The 14,989-nt window shown below is 51.7% G+C and overlaps 1 protein-coding gene across 1 annotated transcript in view; it reads right to left on the bottom strand.

Annotated features, from left to right (window-relative positions):
* Positions 1-7,777: 7,777 nt before the first annotated feature.
* The window catches only part of TOGARAM2 (TOG array regulator of axonemal microtubules 2), a 58,956-nt gene continuing 51,744 nt past the window's right edge, over positions 7,778-14,989 (bottom strand). The window contains 2 exon segments of the mRNA XM_082745043.1: positions 7,778-8,269; positions 11,820-11,906. Coding sequence (XP_082601169.1) covers positions 8,013-8,269; positions 11,820-11,906 — 344 coding nt within the window. The 3' untranslated portion in view covers positions 7,778-8,012.

Below are 14,989 nucleotides of genomic sequence, written 5' to 3'. Positions count from 1 at the left end.
GAGCCACACGCAGGGGTGAGTGGGTGGCCACAGGAAATGGGAGGAAGTCCAGCTCCCGGGGCAGGCAGGGCATGGCTGAGGTAAGTGTGTGAGAACAGCCAGGTTTAGGACACAGTCTGGCCACCTGGGCAGGCCAGCTGCGGTGGGCCCCGGGTGGGCTGGGCACTGAGCCGAGCAGAGGAAAAGCCAGCAGGCAGAGAGGGAGGCAGCTCACGGATAATCGGCTTCAGGGAGAAGCAGACCCTGTAGGGCTAGGGCTTAGGGGCAGACTTCCCGAGGTCTGAAGAAACACAGCAGAAACAGAGAAACAAAGCAGGGCTGGCCGGGGGCACCATTCATGAAATGGTGAGACAGCGTGGGGGTGTAACCACAGGAGCAATAAACAGTTGAGTTCTGGGAACCAGAATAGGAAGTGGGAGCCAGATCCGTAGGAGGCGGAAGCGAGGCCGAGCTCCCTGTAAAAGCGCCCCCTCTTAGAGGGCTGGGGCTGGTTTGAGTCTGTAGGTGGGAGCCGAGTGCACCCAGCGAGCGGCAGCCACAAAAGTAGGTGTGAGTGGCTGGGCGCCAGGCAGCCTATTCCCTCCCTGAAGGAGTCAGCATCAGAGAGAATGCCCTGGAAGAGTTTGGAATGCGCTTCCCTGAGGGCGCCTGGCAGGAGGCTCTCTGAGAGCAGAGGTCGCCCTCTCCCCCGAGCTAGGCTGCTGATAGTGGCTGACACCCACCGTTCTCCCCATGGCAGAGGAACACAGGGTTTCCAGGGTCCCTGCGTCAGTCCTGGAACGGGTCAGGACTCCTCCTCATCTCTCCACATTTACTGAGCACCTACTAAGACCAGGGCAGTGCTGGGCTCCTGCTGTATATCCCTATACATGATGCAGTGAGAGGCCTCCAGGCCCGAGCATCAAGGACAATGAGCTGATAGAGACTATCATGTTGGCCAAGGACCCAGCTGCTTTAAGAACCTCAAGTCAGCTTCCCCTGGGGTAAAGCAGAGGGGTCTCCAAGGCCCAGGTGCTGGGAGGCACTAAAGGTCAAAGGTGAAGCATGGCCCAGCTAGCATCAGACCAGATGGGTCACAGATGTTTTCTGGCTACCATCCCAACCACCAGACTTAGGTCAAACTACAGGTGAATTACACACTGTGCAAAAGAAATTAAATGTACCATAGCAGGCAACTTGTGTGGCTTTGACTCAGTTTCCCCCTCCTTAAGACCAGGCCTTTACTCAAGCCCGTGTCTCTGCCTTGGAAAGCACACTGCTGGTGTTCACGAGGGACAAGCCCAATCCCACAACTTCTCAGATGGGTCACTCTCACCCAACCCACCTTCCCTTCACCCAAGAACCTTGTCCTTGCTGAGCCCAACCCACTTCCTATGCTCGAAGGAGTAGGAAGAGCAGGGTTTCCCTTTCGTCTTGTCTTTTTCAAATAATGTCACCAACGGACCCAACCCATTAAAGACTCATGAGTCTGCACTTTTCCTTCCCAAAGCTGGAAACCAAGAAGGAATGTTGGGTATAAAGGCCCAAGAGAGCCCACCACAGAAAAGATCAGTTTAAGACGTGCATATTATACCCATATTCCTGTTTGGGCCAACTCTCTTCCAGGGGTGCCCGGCCACCGTCAACACCCATGGAGACCCCCAGAGCCGAGGAGAGGGAAGAGCTTCCCCTCTTCTGCTAACCCATTAGGAACGCAGTATACAGCTCTGCCCCAAGGGAAAAACATAATTTTCCAGTTCCATCAAAAGGACTCATGGGGGAAAAAAGCAGATATAATATTCTGGTGGAACAGTGTTAGCTTTTTGCAAGTATAAATACAATCTTCAAGATGACGTATAGCTTCTGTCCACAGCCTGGGTCTGTGCGGCGGTTCACCCTAAGCAGCACCTAGTTCTTTCCTTACATCGTATACCCAGTTCAGAACCTGAAATAATCCATGTCAGTAGATAAGTCAGGGCAGATGACCAAAGAGACTTTTCCAGCGCTGTGCAAAGCTTACGTTTGACAAGACTTGTCTCGTCCACCCCACAACATGAATGAAAGGGGTTTGAGAAATACATTCTTTTTTCTGAAATAAACCAGTGTTTTGCACGTATCAGGGGAGCTGGTGCAGTGAATTCGAAGTGTCAACCTGTTTGTCTATCGATCATTCATTCGGTTGACGGCTTACAGGCTGCCCACACCCACCGCATCTTCCCAAGGAAAGCCTTGCAAAGGTAATATATTTTTAAGTAGCCTCACATCAGATAAGCTGTTCAACCGCCATAAGGTAAATATGTTCTGGGCCTCCATTAACAGAACGCGTTATGCTGCGCCGTGGTTCACTCCCTGGGCCTACCTGAAGTTTCAATAAACTTCCATCAATCCATCCTGACATTTTTATGAAATGTAATTAAAGATTCGTTGCACATGCAGAGGAGCAAACGGTTCATTCACTCTGCACTCTAATTCAATTTTATGGAGGACCTTGGACACTGCTGGCTTGATTACTGAAGCCTCATGGACTTCAGAAAGTAACTTGACCGATAGCCTATGGGCCCTGTGACTACAGAGTTCCACCCGGGTAGCAGCTTGGATCCTGAATGCCGTCATTCCAGACAGCCCCGAAGTCCCACACACAAGTCAACAACCTGTTTTGGCTGGAATGGCAGCCCCAGCAGGAGTCAGGCAGTGCCTGGACAGGACAAGCCGGGTGGGCCTGCATTGGAGGAAGAAGATGAAGGGAGAAGGAGGAGACAGGAGGAGGGTGCGGTGCATGTGTCGGTCACCCTAGGGAGCCAGAGTCTCTCCCGCTCCTAATGGTTGGAACTGGGAGCCAGAAGCCTGATGCCCCACAGCCCCATTCCATAGCCCTGCAATCCAGCTCCTGGGGGCCCGTTCTTTGATCCAGAAAGCTGTGATGGGCACGCCAGCCTCCATACCCTACCATCTACAAGACACAGGCAGACTCACTTCTACCAAACCATATTTTTTGAGCCCTCTGGAAGAACTGAGCTGACAAGCCCTCACTACCTCTGTTTGTAAAGTTCATCTCCACCATCTCTGCATGTCGAGCTTCTGAGCAAGAAGAGAAAGTGCGGTTTCCCCCTCATTCCAAATCTGGGCTTTGATTCTTGGAGAAAGTTAAAAACAGCTGTCAAACTCAGCTAGAATTGACTTCCTTCTCTGCAGGATTCCATGTCTTTCGAAGTGAAAAGACTTTAAAACATCTTGCTTGCCATCACGACTACAAATGTCAAATATTCCAAATGGAGGGGGAAAAATTAAGCTTCAGAATTTCCCACTTATTTGCATGCTGAGTCGTGGGTGATCTGTCAGTCAGATGCCGGGATTGACTTCACTGCCGTCTGAACAGAAAGTCTTACTGGGCTGAGGCTAGAGTTAATAATAATTATGCCTTTTCTTTGTGTGTAACACTCTACATTTTCAAAATGCATTTATCTATACTATCTATATTAGATTTTTTTTTAAATCCCATGAGATGAAAAGCAAGTCTTTTTTTTTTTTCAACACCTTTGACAAATGAAAAAAAGAAGGCTGAGGGATGTCAAAGACATTTGGCTGGCTAGTGGGGCTCCCCAGCTCCTGCCCAGCCTTGGTTCTAACACCAACTGCCCGCAGGAGTGAGGTTACTCCAAAAGATACCACAACCTTCCATGGAAGAAACGCTCAGTTTTCTCCAACATTTACAAATAGGAAATTGTTTTTCAGATCCAGCCAAAGGCCAGCTGTAAGTTTAGCCATTCCTCTGAAACTAGTTTGCATGGAAATTCAGAACAATATTTCCAAGAGAATTATTTACTATAATCACCTTTACGCACCTCAACCACTCCCCGTCCGTCTCCTGCACACACATATAAAACTGCCCCTGGCAGGAAGGAAGAAAAATGATAAGACTTCCCCCTCCCCCAAAAGTCTTTGTTCCTTGTTGCTGTGAACCCCCAAAGTGGGCTTTCAAGGGAACCCCCACCCCCCCGCCCCGGGGCTGGAAGAGATGGCACCTGAGCAGACCACTCTCTCCCAATTTATGGCCAGTGCCCCAAAGTACTAAAAAACATCAGATGAGACAGAAGGGAAATATAGACCCTGGGAAACAAATTGCCTTCATGAAAATTATTTATCTAGCTTTTTTTCTCCCCCTCTCCTTTGGAAGGGGACAGGATCGGCTGTGTTTATAAAACCTGATGACTTTTTAAAGCTATTGTTTAGTTAATGACTGCTGACACCAGCCGCAGAGGTGCTGGGTCTCTTTCTCCATGTAAAGATTCTCAAGGAGAACCCAAGGTGATGCTGATAGCAGCTGTCAACCCACAGAGAGGTAATTATAAAGCCGTGATTAAAACGAAACAAAACCTTCAAATGTTATAGCCTTCTTCACAGAGACACCAGGTGACGGGATACGGAGAAGACAGAACACCGCCCCCCTCCACAGAAGCCCCTGGAAGGATAAGGACCAAACTGGAATCCCTCCTGGACCCAGCCGCAGAAACGCCCACCTGGTAAGCAACCCCACGGGACTGCAGGAGCCCAGCTGGGAGCACGGGGTTAGGGCACTGCTTCCCCAAGCCAGCTGCCCAGTAGGGGGAAACGGGGACATAATCAAAGTGTACCAACTTCCAATGAGAAGATCCACAAATTCTGGGGACCTAATGTATGGCCTCGCAATTACAGCTAATAAATTTATATTATCTACTCGAATGTTGCTATGAGAATAAAACGCAACACAAAAAGAAGCGGTAGTTATGTGATGGGACGGGGGAGTTCGCTAATGCTATGCGGGTGATTGCTTTGCAAGACAGACATGGATCAAATCAACACATTGTACATCTTCAACTCACACGAGGTTCTATGTCAGTTATGTGGCAATAAAGCTGACGCAGGAGAACAGAAAGAAAAGACAGCGCCCTGGGCCCTGCCCTATACCAATGGAATCAAATCCCTGGGGGTAAGCCCCTGATATCAGGATTTATTTCCATCTCCCCAGAAGATGCTGAAGCAGAGTGAGTGAAGAAACATGAAGGAGGGAAGAGAAAACAAGATGGGAAGCTTGACCTGGGGGCAGCTTCTCCTCAAGGCCCAGAAACTGAAGCACTTAAGTATTCTCAGACAAATCTAGTCCTTCATCCTTCCACTGGAGGGAGAAGGGAGCCCTTCCATAGCTAGAAGCTGTATGCCCAGCCCCGAGAGCATCTTCCAGAGGCAGAGCTCCCGCCTGCGCACACAGCCGAGCAAAGGACCAGTGCTTGGCTCAGACCTACTCCCCATCCTCCACGCTCCATCTTCATTGGTCACCACTGGCCATCCGTGAGGCCTCCTTCTCACAGGCCCAGGCTAATATGTTGTTTTCCCTTTGCTTTAGAAGTGATATGTGGGGGGCGCCTGGGTGGCTCAATCAGTAAACTGTCCAACTCTTGATTTCACTTCAGGTCACAATCTCAGGGGCATAAGATCGAGCCCCCTGTCGTGCCCCAAGCTCAGCAGGAGTCTGCTTGAGATTCTCTCTCTCTCTCTCAAATAAATAAATCTTTAAAAAAAAAATTAAAGTAATGATGTGAGAAACCTTTTGAGACTGAAATTTCCTGAGGTTCCCCACACCCCCACCCCAGAACAAGAACCACCCAGCCCCTCCCCAGTGGGGTTGGGCCAGAGGCGTTGCCCGCAGAGCCCAGGTGCCCAGAGACTAGATTTAAACTTAAAACAGTAAAGAAAAACAGAACCTTGCAGAGTTATTTGCTTTTCAGCTGTTTTAGCTGTATTAAACACCTCCACCCAGGAGGGTGGGTCTGGAGCACGGGGGTGGGAAGCTTCCATTTTGAAGGTGCACTTGGAAGACAGGACGATGACTTTGAGCTTCGTCTCTGCCTTCAAAACCCCTGCCAGGGGGCACCTGGGTGGCTCAGTGGGTTAAAGCCTCTGCCTTTGGCTCAGGTCATGGTCCCACAGTCCTGGGAACGAGCCCTGCATCGGGCTCTCTGCTCAGCGGGGAGCCTGCTTCCTCTTCTCTCTCTCTGCCTGCTTCTCTGCCTACTTGTGATCTCTGTCTGTCAAATAAATAAATAAAATCTTAAAAAAAAAAAAAAAAAAAAAAACCTGCCAGACTCTGTGCCCTTGGGTTCCTACAGGTTCTAGGATCTTGACAAGCAGAAAATGTCCGTCTCCCCACCCAACCCAAAAAGTCTGCCCAGACTCCAAGCAAACACAATTAATTAAATTGTGTAAAACTTTATAAACGTTTAAAAATCAGCCTCTTGGGCATCATTGATGATCCCCTGTCTAGCAGGTCTTTAACCTGTTTCAGTCAGAATCAGCTGGGAAGCCCCTGCTGGGGTCACAATTAGAGAGAAGTGGCTCCTGCTGTGGCTAGAATTACTCAAAGTCACACTTCAGCCACATATTAAAAGCACAACTCCCAGGATGATGGTGCTATACCCCAGCTCACCCCAGGGCATTGGGAGGATGGGGGGCCCGGCCTGGCTGCACCTGGCAACACAGGCAAAATGAAAAAGTGGCTTTCTCCGGGCCCCTGGATGGCTCAGTGGGTTAAGCCTCTGCCTTCGGCTCAGGTCATGATCTCAGGGTCCTGGGATCGAGCCCCACATCAGGTGCTCTGCTCAGCGGGGAGTCTGCTTCCCCCCCTCTCTCTGCCTACTTGTGATCTCTCTCTCTGTCAAATAAATAAATAAAATCTTACCAAAAAAAGAAAAAGAAAGAAAGGAAGAAAGAAAAAGTGGCTTTCTCAACGAGGGGTACCCATGAACTTGGAAATATGGGAGTTGATTTGGAGCTCCTCGGCGTCTCTGGGTCATCCTCCTCGGGAGAGGGTCACACCAGTGCTGTGGAAGTGATATACTGCGGGGTGACAGTGGAGGGGGTCCACTGGTGGCGTCTGCCAGAAAACTTGCTGGCAGGGAGCTGGGGTCTCATGGCCTCAGCTATGTGGATCTGCCCCAGAGTGTTGTTACGGATCTGGCTGTGTTCCTCGGCTAGCACCTGGCCTCGGCCCCTTCGACCTTCACCTTACCCTTGTGTTTGAAGTCATCAGTGGAGCTCTAATTCTGCCTGGTCACACCATGGTTAACCAACCACTGGCCCCAGGCAAGGCAAAGCCAACCCTACTGTGTCTAGAGCGACAGTCCAAGCCATCCCTGTCTCCCTGTAGGACTCCATTTCTCTGGCTGCCGCACCCATGCACAACACCTTCCCTCGGTTTGCTCGTGTTCTGGCACATCCTGAGTCCAGCACACACCTCCAGCTTTGTGATCCAGCCCAAGGGGAGGCGGCCCCTGTGCAATCCCAGAGCTCCCATGTGACCTCTGCAGGTCCTGTAGCTTCCCGTTCCAGCAAGTGCTTTCACATCTGGGATTTCAAGAGTAAAGCTTCATCTAGTCCTCTGCGGAAATGACCAGAATGCTGGCTTCCAGAGAAGGCTTTCAGTAATGCAATTGTCAAACTCTCCCTGGGAAGGTTTTGTTAAGGCAGAAGAAGGATGACCCTGGAGAGGGTTGTTCTGCTCACCTTGAATCAGCCTCATTAACAACTAGACTGGATTTGAACGGCCAATTTACGGTCTCCGGGTGGTAGGGGGCTGGCCCAGGCTCTTTGGATGGGGGCCGTCCCCACACACAGTCTGCAACCTCAGGTCGGTGCAACACTCTTCATCCCTAACTCACCTTCCCTAGCCACCCACCACTGGTTCTGCTGTTGTCTCCTTTCCTTTGTGACAAACCTAGTTACTAAAATATTCTCTGAGGTTAAAAAAGTGCAAGATAATAAAACCTTAGAAAAATAAGTACTTTCTTTATTTCTACTTCAAAATATACTATGTACATCTGGAACTCTAAGAGAAAGTAGACCGGGAGATGACACTATCATAAAAATAAAATAAGGTAAAAAAAAAAATAACAACTGCCCCCTTTCAGATCTGTCTTTAACCCAGCTGAAAGGGGCGTGAGCTGCCCGTTGTCGTGCTCTCCGATGCCATCCCTCTGCCGGTGACGTTGGCTGGGGCTGCCTCACAGGGATGCTGTGTCTAAGAGTCCCTGGAGCGTTTCGAGGACCGGCTGTGGCTGGCCAGCGGCCAGGTCCTGCAGCCGGGAGCCCATCTGCTCCTGGAGGCTCTGGGACAGCCGGTGCGCCACCGTGCGGACGTTCCCACCGTGCCCGGGGAGGACACTGTTCCTGGTCATGTTGCTCAGGAAACACCAGAGGACTGGAAGGACATGGCGCTCCACAGCCTGGGGCTTCAGGGGGTACACGGAGGCCACTAGCACTGTTGGACAGAAAACGGGTAGACTTATTTGAGGCAGGCACTCTCTCCCTCTCCTGCTGCCCTCTCTTGGGACAACAACTCTATCCCCAAAAAGGTCAGGCAGCCCAGAAGAGCCAACTGGTCCATTAGACACACCAGCAAGGGCTCGGGACACATTTTGGGGCCCATGAAAATGGCTGTATTTCTTTTAAAATCAAAAGAAAAAATTAGGAAGATATCCAACCTTGTTGATATTCATGTTTATACCAACCAGTTATAAAATACAATTTTTAACTTGTTTTTGTTTTTTAACGGAGGAACAAGTATGCAAAGGCCAAAGTGCTCAGGGCCCATGACAGCCGTCATTGGTCCCTGCAGCCCAAGGGAGAGGACAGAGGCGGACACACTTGGACTGGACTGCAATCTAGCATTCCCTTAACCCACGTTCCCACCTACATGAGTTCATACGAACAGAGAAAACCCGAACCAGGGAGAAAAGTCAACATTCTCTCATACGAAGCATTCTGAAAAATAAAGCAGCCGGCAGGAGACAAGAGCAGTGTGGCCTCCCCAGGGTCTGGATGCCAAGCCCCACAAGGAGACCAGCAGCAATGCGGGAAGCATGAGTGTGCTTCGTCAACCACCAAGCTCTGCACAGACCCTCGATTCAGTGATGAACCCCCCCACCTCCGGTTCTTCCAGGCCCTCTACCTTCTTTAACCCCCAGAAAACCCACACGCAGGCTACCCCAGCAAGCAAGCCTTCCATCGCAGAGTAAGTGCCGGGGTCAAAGTCAAAGAGTGACCCCAAGTCGTTTCCCAGAGCCACTCCAGCCTTCAGCCATGCCAACAATGCTCGCTCTGGACGCTGAGTGCCATCTGCCTGTCCTCCTGCCAAAGAAGTGCTGGTGAGAGCAAACGACCTTTACTTGTTGATGAGGTAAAGAGACTGGAAGGTTCCCTGGGCTGAGAGACATACCCAGGAAGCTAACACTGCCAGAGTCCCAAGGCTGGGGCTCAGAGCTTTGCAGCGTGACTCCACTGTCCTCACAGCGCCTCGACAGGCAGGATACCAGTCCATCTTGCAGAGGGGCAGCCAGTGCTCAGGAGTCAAGGAGCTTGCCCCATACAACACAGCTAACGAGGGCTGAGGCTAAGCCTGCCTCGATTCGAAGGCTCACGCTCTGGCCCCCTTGCTGCCCCCAAGCCTCCAGGGGTTCCACGTGTCAGACGGTGGTGTGGAGTTTTACTTTTAGCAAAACCTCCAATGTGTCCTTCCTTCACCAGCATAACATTCTCCAACACCCCCAGCATGCTTCCCCAGGGCCCCTCGAACTCCTGGCCCAGGCTGGGACCACAAGGGGCCGGAGAAGATCTGCAGCCTTCAGCGAAACCTGCACTGGAGCAGTGTCCTTGCCAGCCGAGCGCGCACACTGGCTTTCAAGCCACACCCTCAGGGTTCCTGCACCCCACACCGTGGGGCCTCTCGGGGGCTCCCCCATGTCACCAAACCCTCAGAAGTAAAGGTGGCCCTTGTTCCCGGGGAAGACAGGTTGGCACCCGGGAGTCAGCCCAGCCATGATGGCTGCTGAGCCCCTTCATAGCAAGGGGCAGAGCTGGGAGCTGCGGGAAACGGGATAGCGGAAGCTGGAGGAGGGCTAGGTAGCGGGAAAGCCAGCAGGACGCCCCAAGGGCTGGGGTAGGAGGTGAGGAGGAGCCAGGGATGTGGGGGGCTGGGGGGGGGAGGCGGTGCCGGCCAGAGGGAACAAAAGAAAACCAGCAATCCTGATAAGCCGCCTTCAGTGAACAGCTATCCCTCAAAGCCTTCCTAAACCTCCATGGGATCTCAGCTGCGAACCAAGGGGAGAACTATCCCTAGAACCAGGCCCAGGCGGGGCTCCCCTGTGCCCACCAAAGGGTGAGGGGTTCACCTGCCCCAACCCGCCCCACCTCACCGACCCGGTGCCCAGCATGCTGCCCTCCCACCTGAATGCCCCCCTCCCCCAGCCAGGCGACCGCACGCAGTAAGGCCTGAGGTTCCCCGGGTCCAGCAGCCGAGGTCACCTGGCTGACAGCGGTGGGCTTCTCAAATTAGCAGAGGCAGATGATGGCCCTTCTGGGAGTCCTCATGAGGAGGAAAACCCCATTAAATTGGCGCCTTCAAGGCAGCTGAGGTAATTAGCAAAAGATTTACTCCCGTTAAGCTGCGCTATTATTAGTGCACACCTTGTGTCAATGGAAAGGCTCTTCTCGACTCCTGGCTGACACCGACTCACCGGGAGAGCTACAGAGAAACTCTGGCCTTTGAGGTCTCTTGGAAACAGGTGGAAAATTCTTACATTTACATGGATAATCTAAAGTGAGGTACCCATCCACCTTTGAGGCCCACACACAACCTGTACAAGGGCAGGTAAAGGTTTCACCCAGAGAGTGCGGATTTTGAGCAACAGTAAAGGGTTCCTTGTCTGGTGCCCCGGGGTCTCAGTTACGTGGCCTCTGCCCCTCCCCGCTGCTCATGCTCTTCTCGCTCTTTCTCTCTCTCTCAATAAATAAAATCTTTTTTTAAGGGGATAATCAGAGAACCCACACCCTCCTTATGATGTTGTTGTGAGGATGAAATGACCCAGTGCCTACAATTGAGGCAGGGGGGAAAGGGGCAGAGCCTGGAAAGCCAGGCAGCCACACGCCTCGTGGGCCACTCCAAGGAGCCTGGACACGAGCCTGAAGACGACGCATGCAAGGATTTATGTGTGGGGGTGACACCACCTGTCTGCCTGTTGGGGGAGGGGCACTCAGAAGTCCAGAGAACAGAGTCCTTCTGCCTCCTTCCTGGATGGGACCTTCCTAAGCATGGGAGGCAGGAAAGACGAGAAAGCCCGGTTAAGTAACCTGCCCAAGACCAGAGTTCATGGGCGGCAAATGGGTCTGTCCACCGCAAAGCCTGCGTCCATCGCATCCCACCCCCTCAAGGGCCACAGGAGGTTTCAGGCCTGGCATGAAATCACTCCAGACTGCAAACTCAGAGCAGACATCAGCTCAAGCTTTCCTCAGCCAAAGCCTGAACAAAGCAGAGAAGACTCGGGCCAGAGCCCCAGCCCTGCACCACGCGGTTCCAGGCACCTGGCGAAGGGGCCGGGTAGGGCTGGCGTCCAGGCTGTGCCCTGCTTTGAGGGCTGTGCACGCCCAAGAAAGGGCAGCGCTCGTGCTCACCGTGGGGCTGCCGCTGACCAAGCCCCGCACCAGTAAGCCACGGTCCACCCAGAGGAGCTGAGGTTTTTTCTGATTCACACAAAGGTACTCTATGGGCTAGCCGAAGTCCTGTTTGCAAAGAAGTGCATCCTTGTTTCTTAAAAACTGTTTTGTATATGTACCAACCGGCCCCATTTTGGTCCAAACCAAAGATTATCTTCTGGTAATGTGGGAATTATTTTTTAAAAAGCAGATCAGAGAAAATTTTTAAAAGGCCTGTGAGGATTATTGGATTATTTGGAGCATCTAAGAGACTGGGTGGTTCAGCTCCGTGCCAGGAGGCTGACTAGAAGGCTGGGGCGAGGGGCTTTGGGGACACTCACCGGACAGACGCTCTGTGACATCAAGAACCGCGCGGCCACTCAGGAAGCGCACCCGCCCAGCAAACGTTTGTAGGAGGCAGAGGTTGTCTGGAAGAGAAGGAGGGTGTCAGTGGCCATGAGGCTGTGGCCCGAGCGACGGTCCCTACCCACACAGGGAAGGAGGCCCGTCATGGAGCTGCGTTAAATCCTCTGGGTTACAGTGGGGCGTCTGGGGACCCGTGAGTGGCCCGGGACAGTTGCACTGGCTCCCAAACGGGTTTCACTTACTCCCACAGGTCTGGTTCCTGCTTTCTGTCCTTCCTCAAAATTGCTGAGTTTGGGGGCAAAACAGGGCTTGCCCACAGTCTTGGGCAAACCAGGATGGCTGGTCACCCTTCCAGCAGCAGAAGCTTCTGGCAGGCTCCATTTGGGTGGGAGGAGGACGTTCGCATTGGGCACGTGTTAGCTCTCAATAGCTTATACGTAACCTCCCTGCGTGAGACTTGGGTCCAGACCGCATCCTTGTAGGACAGGAAAGTTTACCCTCCACATGCCTCAACCCCACGCTTCAGGAGGGTTGGGGGAAAGATGAATTTTTACCCCCCCTTTTTTTTTAATTGTCACCACACCCCGACCCCCAGCAGGCACTCAGACACACCCAGTCCCAGGAGCCAGCTCTCCCTGCTGCCCAGCCTAAGGCCTGGGGAGGTCCCCATTCAGATGTTGAAGAAGTGCTTACTAGAATGAACCACCAATGGTGAAACCACAGGCAACTAGGGTGGGGAAAGTTTGGGGGATGATGAAGCCCCTGACATTCTTGGATTGTATTTCTAAAGCCAACCCCAGCAGGATCGCACAGGTGCTGAACTTAGGAATGACCCCTTCTTCCCCGTTCTGGCTGACGTCTCCTGGTTTCTCAAACGATTGTACTTGAAATCCCGCGTTCCTCACAGAGACATACAAGGTGAGGAAAGCAGCCCTCTACCTGGCGAAGGCAGGATCACCTAGAGGATACACACCCAGCTCCTGATGCTGCCACAGCCATCCCCGCACAACTCCGTGGGAACGAGTTCAAGTAATAAAACCACTTTTCAGGGATGTGGCCGTGGGGCCTGCCCACACCTGTCATGGAGGTCTGTGGGGGCGTTACCACAGGTGCCCCCCCCCCCGGAAAGTGTGTCCTAGGGCCCCAGGGGCTGACCCACTCAAGGCCAGGTGTCTCTCAGCAGGATACAGAGATTAGAGACCCACCTGAGGAAGCCTTTCCAGGCAAATTCCCCCTTCTCCAGATTCCTCGAATATCTCAGCACCCCCCTGGATATGCAATTAAGCTTCCCTTTTCCTGCCAGGCAACAATTCTAGCTAAGAGCTCATCCCTGCTTCCCATGTTCTCCTCCTGAGAGCTGTAAGGGGCACAGAGGAGAAAAATGTCCCCGTGGGCACCAGATACATCCCTGCTGCTTGCAAAAGGGCCATCCACAGGGAGCCACGGGGTGGCTCAGTCAGTTAAGTGTCTGCCTTCAGCTCAGGTCATGATCTCAAGGTCCTGGGATTGAGCCCTGCATCGGGCTCCCTGCTCACCAGTGAGTCTGTTTCTTCCTCTCCCTCTGCCCCTCTGCCTGCTTACTCTCTCTCTCTCAAAAAAAAAAGAAAAAAAAAAAAAAAGAAAGAAAGAAAGAAAGAAAGAAAGAAAGAAAAAAGAAAAGAAAAGGAAAAAAAAGCATCATCCATAAGTTAGGCAGCAGACTTTAAAATAATTTGTTCTGGGAAAGAAAAGGGAGGCCAGACTCTAGAATATTGCAGTCAGCAGGAAGCAGTCTCAGGGTGTCTTGGTAAATCTGTAAATATGTAAGAATAGGTTTTTACATCAACATCACCTGCATTATTTTTTCTAGGTGCTTCTATTTGTCCCACGCCCATCATTAGCCACAAGCTCACCCCTAAGGACAAGGACTTCTGCCTCCTTGCTTTCCCCAACAACACTCAATCCAGGACATTTTCTGGACACAGCTGGATCTCCCGCCTCCTGGTAGCTGATGTGGCCTCGCAGAGCCAGAGAGAAGTGGACAACTTGGGGACTACTTGAAAATGCACATCCAGCAGACATCTGTGTCAGACCATGCTCCCATGTGCCTGGCACACAACAAGTGCTCAATAAATGCTTCAGGACTATAGGGAGTGTTAAAGCAGAGACATTAAACATGCCCGAGCTGGTTTATAAACCCCACAGCTCCACGCCCCAAGTTACTGGCCTCTCTCCCTCTGCCTGCTTCTGCAGTGATGGCTTGCTTCCAGGTCACACCCAGGTTTAATGGGCTGTGGGAAAGCATACAGTGAGGGGTGTGGGCTCTGGGTTCAGGTCGCCTGGACTGAATCCTTGGCTCTTCCATATTTCTCTGTGTTGACATTGGACAAAACCTCTACCTCCGTTTACCCATCTAATAAAGATGTTAATACTCGTATCTTCCTCATAGAGCTGCTCTCATGTTATGATGCTTAGGATAGTGCCCTGAGTATAATTACTATGTAAGTATCAGTTACTGTTGCCGCTGTTTACTATTTCCCCCAAATTCTCCAAAAGCCCAGCAACCTGAATGGTGGAAAGACCATTAAGAGGCACATACTGCATGGAGCACTGGAAGTGGCACATAAACAATGAATCTTGGAACACCAAAAACATAAAATAAAATTTTTTTTAAAAGGGGGCTGGAATCTAACTTCAGAAACCTTAAAAATCCATGCTATGTTAGCCCAGCTTTTTCATGGGCTCCTCTTCTTTGCCCCAAGGAAACCAGAGCTGGCCTTGGTGCTGCCCACACACAAGGGCAAGCAAAGCCATGAGACTTAGGGAAAACAGCCATGGCTGGCAGGCCATACACCCTGTCTTCCCTGAGCCTTGCCTTCCCTCTCTGCAAGGGTGGAGCGGTCTACAGGGCCTCCCACCTGCCCCATGCAGCCAAGCCCTACAGCCACCAGGCCACATCATTTTCAGGCTTGTGGGAAGCCAGAGAAGAACTTTTTAAAAGTATAAAACTTATGATAGCGTGGATAGTGACAGCAAAGAAACTGGGGTCCAAGTGGACCCCTGGTAATAAGCACAGGACTCTGAATCTGTCACACAGCCGCCAAAAGTAGGTCCACTCACTGAAGGAGAAGTGGAAACGATCTATTTAAACAGAAAAATGCAAACT

This window comes from Mustela nivalis (assembly GCF_964662115.1).
Source record: "Mustela nivalis genome assembly, chromosome: 8".
Taxonomy (NCBI): Eukaryota; Metazoa; Chordata; class Mammalia; order Carnivora; family Mustelidae; genus Mustela; species Mustela nivalis.
The sequence above is the reverse complement of the archived record's forward strand: the minus strand, read 5'-3'. Positions and strand labels throughout refer to the sequence as shown.